The sequence below is a fragment of the Merops nubicus genome, unplaced genomic scaffold (genome assembly GCF_000691845.1).
Source record: "Merops nubicus isolate BGI_N331 unplaced genomic scaffold, ASM69184v1 scaffold5094, whole genome shotgun sequence".
NCBI lineage: Eukaryota > Metazoa > Chordata > Aves > Coraciiformes > Meropidae > Merops > Merops nubicus.
In genome coordinates, this window is record NW_008606078.1 from 62,321 (window position 1) to 70,135 (window position 7,815).

General features: G+C 38.9%; 1 protein-coding gene across 1 annotated transcript in view; it reads right to left on the reverse strand.

Annotated features, from left to right (window-relative positions):
* NEK10 (NIMA-related kinase 10) overlaps positions 1–7,081 on the reverse strand; it is a gene marked incomplete at its 3' end in the record, with an annotated part of 63,077 nt that extends 55,996 nt beyond the window's left edge. The window contains exons 1-6 of the mRNA XM_008939521.1: positions 7,008–7,081; positions 6,625–6,685; positions 5,388–5,518; positions 4,825–4,923; positions 1,618–1,702; positions 830–871 (exon numbers count right to left, since the gene is read on the reverse strand). Of these exons, the coding sequence (XP_008937769.1) occupies positions 830–871; positions 1,618–1,702; positions 4,825–4,923; positions 5,388–5,518; positions 6,625–6,685; positions 7,008–7,081 (492 nt within the window). The remainder of the gene's footprint in view (positions 1–829; positions 872–1,617; positions 1,703–4,824; positions 4,924–5,387; positions 5,519–6,624; positions 6,686–7,007) is intronic.
* Between the last annotated feature and the right edge of the window lie 734 nt (positions 7,082–7,815).

Consider the following 7,815-nt stretch of genomic DNA (forward strand, 5'->3'; position numbering starts at 1 on the left):
TGCGTATAAAAAGTAGAGCTAAGCACTAACGACATGCAGCACTGGAAAACACCAAGCAGTTCCTGTGGGAACCATATCCATTAGAAACTAATAATCCATAACTCCTGCAGCTTTGGGGATGTTTCCAGTGGGTGACTATCTGACCAAAAGGCTCATTGCACGCTATTGGTTCTTTGGAATACAGGTGGCTCCGTAAATAATAATGAATTATGATTGTATTCTAGAAAGATACAGTTATTATTCAATTATTGGGGTATTTTTCTAGAAAGAAAACTCTCAACAGTTTCAAAGATATACAAGATATGTGACATCTCTCTGCTACATTGGCACTGATGAACAAGTCCTAAAAGCCCAGGAGCGAAGCAGTATTAACACAGAGCAATTCCAATACAGCAGTCAGTTATCAATAATGTTTTATAAGATAAAGTACCTCAGTCTCCAAACTCAAACCTTTTCAACACTCTGTCACTATGCTTTTACCTTTGAAAACTCATTTGCTGGAGTTCAAGGTGACTTTACACATCTTCCTTCAAAAGCCTACAGTTTCTTTTGATTAAACCAATTGTGCTGACTTTTCTAATCCTCCTCCCACTTCAAGAGGCCTTTGTTAAGCCTCCTAACTGAAAATCCTGTGTTAATGCTGCTAAGGAAAACTGCTTTGTACACTACTGAAAAAACACACCAACTGCTTACACGCAAACAGAAGAATAGACTCACATCTTTCCATAAACCAAGAACTTATGTGCACTGCTTTTTACTTTGTATTTCATTCTAACCATAACAAACCGACATCCAACACAATGGATAAAAGTACTATGAGGAATTCTACCTGAGCTAGACTTTCAATCCCACCCAAGCTGTGGAGCATTTCCTAAAAGAAAACAAAAAATATTTTAAAACTGAGTCAAAATACAGAAAACACTAGAATGAGAGAACACTAGAATATAAAAGCTCTGTTTGTTATGAAGGTGGAGAAACTTTAACTCCAGCGGTTGAAGCCAATGGATTCTGGAGATGCTTAGCACCTTCAGAGTTCAGAATTACTTAGAATAAGGAGATAAATAAAAAACACAGAATAGAAATTTTAAAGGTTCTAGAAGTGGAAAAACATTAGAAGCTTTGGAACATACAGAAAATAAACAGATGAAAACAAGTATATTAACAGATGTCTGAGGCTTGGTCCTGTGAATAACAATATGAAAAGTTAGTAGTTGCAGTTCAGAGCATGGAGGTACTGGGAGGGGCAGGCAGCTCCCAGGTGTCTTCACTTACTATGCTATAGGAATTTTACATATCTATATGGCAAAGTCAAGTACAGTGTCTAGGGCTCAGAGCAATGACCAGGTCACCTGTCATGGAGATTCACAGGTGCTTTGTTAGGGTTAGCAAAAGCAGATGCTACATAAGAAGTATCAGAAACTGAGCAGTAACAGGGCAAAGTCACTCCTGGAATCTGTCTGTTCACAAATCACATCTTCACATATAGAAGTGTAGGGACAAACATAATGACCGTGCACCAGCAAGGACACATGGGCACATGCACCAGCACAACAACTACGCGTGATGCTTACACGCATTTTCTTATCCAAGCAAGAAACGGTATTTTGACATACTGACCTGATAGCATGGATCCCTTATTAACAATCTCAGGCAGATTAATACTTTAAGAAAATGGACAGATGGAGCTTGATTAACCCACTCCCTGTAAAAGAAATATTCAAAATATAAACCAAATACCAAAGGGGCAAAATCACCGGGAAACTTCAGTGCACAAAATACACTTATGTAAAAATATGGGTGCTACAGAATTAAAAATAGATAGATCTTAAATAATTTTCAAATTATCATCATTATTCTGAGTTTCAAAAACTTTAATACTATTTATAGAATCACAGAATTGTTTAGGTTGGAAAAGACTTTGAAGATTATTAAATCCAACTGTTAACTGCCAAATCCACCACTAAACCATGTCACTGAGCACCACTTCTAAATCTCTGAAATGCTTCCAGGAACAGTGACTCAACCACTGTCCTGGGCAGCTTGTTCCAATGCTTTACAATTTTTTTCCTTGCAGAAGTTTTTCCTAATATCTAATCTAAGCCTCGCCTGGCACAACTTGAGGCCATTTCCTCTTGTCCTATCATTCCTTACTTGGGAAAAGAGACTCACCTCATTACAACCTTCTTTCAGGTAGTTGTAGAGAACACTAAGGTCTCCCCTGAGCCTCCTTTCCTCCAGGTTAAACAGCCCCAATTCCCTCAGCCCTTCCTCATAAGACTTGTTCACCTTCACCAGCTTCGTTGTCCTTCTCTGAACATGATCCAGCACCTCCTTCTTGTATGTGAGAATTGTCTTTTCTTATAACGAGGGGCCCAAAACTGAACACAATATTTGAGATGTGGCCTCAGCAGTGTCGAGTACAGTGGTGCTATCACTTCCCTAGTCCAGATGGCCATGCTGTTTCTGATACCAGCCAGGATGCTGTTGGCCTTCTTGGCCACCTGGGCACACACTGTTGGCTCACACTCAGGCACCTGTTGACCAAGACCCTCAGGTCCTTTTCCATCAGGCATCTTCCCAGCCACTCCTCCCCAGGCCTGTAGCATTGCCTAGGGTTGTTGCAACTCAAGTGTCTGACCCAGCACTTGACCTTGTTGAAGTCCACACACCCACCAAACTTGGTGTCATCTGCAAACTTACTGAGTGCCCTCAAACCACTCATCCAGATCACTGATAAAGACATTAAAGAGAACAGGCTGTGATACTGCACCCTGAGGAACACCACTTGTGACTGGCTGCCAACTGGATTTAGCTCCATTCACCAGCAGTCTTGAGGCCTGGCCATCCAGCCAGTTTTTCATCCATTGAAGCACACACTCATCAAAGCCATGAGCAGCCAGCTTCTCCAAGAGGACACCATGGGAAACTGTGTCAAAGACTTTATTAAAGTCCAGGTAGAAAACATCCACAGCCTTTCCCTCATCCACTAAGTGGGTCACCTTGTCATAGAAGGAGATCAGGTTAGTCAGGCAGGACCTGCCAGTCATAGGAAGTCAGTCATAGTCATTGGAATAGTTTGCAATTTACTTGAAATGCTCTTGATATAGAATTACACTTCCAAACAGAATTTTCTCTTTTATATTTCTCCATATAGTTACCCAACACTTGGCAGAAAACACAGTTCAGGTTTGCATAAAGCATCCAGAGACAGTAATCCCACATTAAGTATCAGTAATGGAATTACTACTTCCAATGTCTGTTGATAGTATACACCCCCATTTTCCTATTTAAAATAAATCTAAAACTGGACATCTTTGTAGCCTTTTTTTTATTGCTGTTGTTTTAACTGACAGGACAGAATCTGTAGTATCTGGGCAAGTTTCTGGCAAATGGAAGAAGTCTATGGGACATGGAAGTTCTCTTCCCCTTTTACCATTTGCAGTTGGGAATGTCCCCAGCACCTAAACATTATTTGATAAAAATAAATGCTTTTGAAATAGATACTAACAAAAAATCACCCTCTCTATGTCAATATTCTGCTTGAACTAATGCTATTTTTCAATGTGATTCCATAATTCCACTTCAGAATAGCACAAAACTTTCATGAAAAGACAACAGCAACCACACACCTGTACGCAAAATCTGCGGGTCTACAGTGGTTCTACAACATCGTTACTTCAAAAAGCTTTGACTCTTGACAGAAGTCAGTTTCTCTGCTGGAGTAACAAATCTGTCACATTTCCAAGCAGGGACAGTAATTCTCGGTGCCTGACTAACATCTGAGAACTCTTCCACTATAGTTACAGCTACAATACACATTACTACATATCCTAGTATGTGTCACTAGGATTTCTTCTGCCTGCTTAGTTACACTCCTTATCCAACCTACGTAAGCTAAGCTGATCAGAGCTTTCCTGTCAACAGAACTACCTCCAACCAGGACTCTGCTGACACAGTGATGCCAGGAAGCAGGTGTGATTTTTTTCTCAAACCATGACCAACACAGTTACGGAAGCAAAAGTATGTCATGAAATCAAGGTGACAGTTTCTAAGGCTCTGACACAATACCAGGGCAGTAGTTCCAAAGGGTGGACATTATCACAGTCATAGTAAAACGTTTACAAAGGGCAATGGAATTAGCTCTGTAACTGCCTGCACCTTTCAGATTTTAGTTACCTACTAATATATGCTTGTCCCATTAACCTTACCTGCCTGCTTTCCTTTTTAACACAAGAGGCTGGTTTTACTATATCACCATCATCGAAAAGTACCAAAGAAAACAAAAACCAAAATATGAGCTAGGCATGCCACAATGTATAAATAGAACTTGAGAAAATACATGTAAGTTACTTGTGGATTTTTGAAAAATGAAGCTGAGCCATTGACATCCCACTGGTGGGTACAGAAATTAGTTCATTTGCAAAAAAAAGGTGCCACATTTACAAATCACCTAAATGGTCTGTCTTGAACTCACTGCTGATTAGATAATCAAAGATGAGATCTCTAGTTCCTTAGTTATGAAAAAGGGTTTAAGCATAGCATATCTTTTTTTGGTGTGTGTGTGATTTTTAGCTTATTCTATCAATTCTAGTAGTTACACATTGAAACCCTTAGGTGTTACAGGATTTCTTCTTTTAAATTCTGTATCACTTAAGACTTTTTTAGAAAATATATTTGGGCATTGAAAAGGAAAAATAGAACACACTGCAGTGGTGAACAGTAAAAGAAATCCTGAAAAGAAATTCCTGAAACAATATGCAGTATTGTCCATGCATCTTGGTTCTTTCCCTGCATCTTGGATATGAATGTGTTCAGCATACTGACCTGCAGGTAAGTCTGTTCTTAACTAAAGCTGTAAAGATCTCTTGAAACAGCTTATGCTTGGAATGTATGCTGAAATTTCTCTCATTCTTGTAGGTCACACTAAAAAGGAAAAAAAAAAAAAGAAGAAAAATGCTGAATTGCTAAGTATCTTGCCACAAGATCATTTTAGATTGACAAAAACTTAACATTAGCAAGAAAAAATTCAGAAATATCATACCAGCAGTTACTACGGAATAACACAATTTCAGATTTCCAGACAACAACAGTATGGAAGGACAGCCTGCCTCATGCATAATTTGGGACTATTATGATGGTATAATGTAAGCTTTCCAAAGAATGAAACCATTACTTTATTTAAATTTACTGTATTAACTCTCACCAGTACGCCCTGCGGACTGGGAGCAGGTGTCTGAGGCTTACAAAGGCAGGGATATTCACCGTTAGGTTTAGAAAGTACAACTATAAATGCCTTCAACACCTCTACAGGTTTTAGATACCTGAAGATGTTCAGAGACTAAACACTGTCATCGTACTAGCTTGCTTTTTTTTATTATTCTTTTTACCTAAAGTTTTCAAGCTCAACAGCTTCCAGTGACTCTCGCCGCTGACCGCGAGGGGCTTGTTCATTGCTTTTGACATTTTTCCAAGCTCTCGTCACATCGAATTGACCACTTTCAAAATGAACAGCTGGAAGCTAAGGAGGAAAGGGATAGTGCTCGTGAGGCAAACGCTGCATTCTAAATTCCATACAAACATTGTCAAGTGAAAGTACCTTTTCTCAAGGTCTGACTGGAACTTTGGACCTATAACTTGCCATTATAAAATACACACACATCCCACACAAAACAAAACTGACGTGGTAGAAAACTGATACAAAGCAAGGCTGGCATGGAGATACATCAAATGTGAAGAACAATTGAGAATAGTAAAGCTGAACAGGATCCACAGCATAAACTCATTATCTATGCTCCTTACCTATCCTGCTTTTATAATTACACCATCCTTCCTATTTTTTTTTTGGTCACAGAACTCAGATGTTTCAGCTTTCTGCTCAGAAGTAATTCCAGGGCTCTATGCAGGAAGGGAGTGCATAACTCCTGTCTCCCCTGGATTAATCCCTAAATCATCCTGCCCTATTGTTTTACAGAATAGAAAGGGAGAAAATGTTCCCATGTTCCCAGGACTAACACCCATCATCATGTGCCGGTTTTCTTTGCTTCAACTGGCAAACAGAAGCTTCACGACGTGACTTGAGGGGAAGGAGACTGCACTGTGTCCTGCAAGTTTCATGCATTGGTATTTATGCACTGAATATTTTTAGTATTACTATTCAAAGACAAATTGTTTATGGTTAAAATGCTGATCTTATTTTACATTCTTTACCACTCTTCATCATACTGTAACTAACATATCTCTCAGCCTACCTTCTCATGACATCACCGAAGGGCAAAGAAGAAAACAAATCTGTTAGGTTCCTTGACTACATGCATATTCAACAACATCTGGATAAAACCATCTCCAGGTACAAACCAAAGCCATTTTTTTTACTGTTAAAATACAAATTATGGCTGAGTAGGATGGGAAGCAGGTAGGTTTCATTCTTTCACCCTTTCTAAACAGGATTTGTCCTACAGAGAAGCTCAAACATTGCCAAAAAATAAAACCACCAACCTCTACACAAGATCTTGCTAATATGTTTAGTCATAATAGAACACAATATCCTAGGCATCTGCCACAAACCATAATCACCATTACTTATAAAATTCTACAGCATGTTTAAAAATAGTTATTGAAAAATACCTGTTGGTTCCTTGACTGAACATTTAAGAGAGACTTAAGTCTTTTAAGATCAGAATAATCCCTAGGATAAAACACAATAGCATAAATATACGTGTTAATACTTACATAAAAGTACTGGTGTAAGAGTAAAGAAGGTCAACAAGCCACAGCTGTATTGACAGAAAATAAAGTTCTCTAGTGTTGCCTAGAGTCCCCATTTTGCACACAGAATCATTTATAACTTCTCCAAAATGCCTTAAATCAACAAAGGTGTAAATAAACTTTGTGACCAGAGTAACAGTTGTTATGTTTATACTGCATTTCAAATTAAAGCAATCTGCTTTGGCAGCTAGTGCAAATTCCATACCGGTCCTGGTGAAGTTCAAAGACATCAGATATTATACCTCACAGAGATCCCATGAGGTTTTTTGTCTGTTGCTTTTTCTGTGCTCTTCAACTCTTTGTCCCGATCAGGCATCGTGTATCGCTGTTACCATCACGTGGCTAAAAACTCATTTCCTTAAAAATAAAGTAGATAGATAGAATTATATTGTTATAGTGAAAGCATGTGTGTTCACTTACAGAACCAACTGACAGAACTTTAAGGAAAAAACAGCTTTACCATTTTCTCAGTATGAACCTTAGGGCATTACATGAGGATATCCTTTACAATCCCAGATACTAACATGAAAGTAATTAACCTGACATACAGAAATCTTGGCTTCCCAGCACATAGGTAGGTAATACTGGCTGCCTTGGTACTGCATGTATTTTTATTAGGATTTTTCCCCTTCTTGCATCTTATTACCATTATATCTGACTGTAGATTGGGTATTTATGTTACAGCAGTGCTTACAGGCTGACATCAAGGCTGTATCATACAAGCTGTTGCCCAGACAACAGAGAATATAATAGTTTTAACAGAGAATATAATAGTTTTACTCATCAGGGCTGGTACCACATCTAAGATCCACTGCAGACAAATGTTAAGTCTCTAGGTCTGAGTTCCCACAAAAGCCCACAGCTGGCTGCTGGCTGAGTATTTGTTCACTGAAAATCTTGTGAAGCCCTAGAAAGAGACAGAAAGGCATACAAAGAGGTTACTCAAGAGAAATCTTTTTTTGCCACAAAAGCAATCATATTGACACAGATCCTGCCCGGAGTGACAAAAGGATGGTCAGAAGCAGGCTGGGGCTGGAGAACTACCCCAGA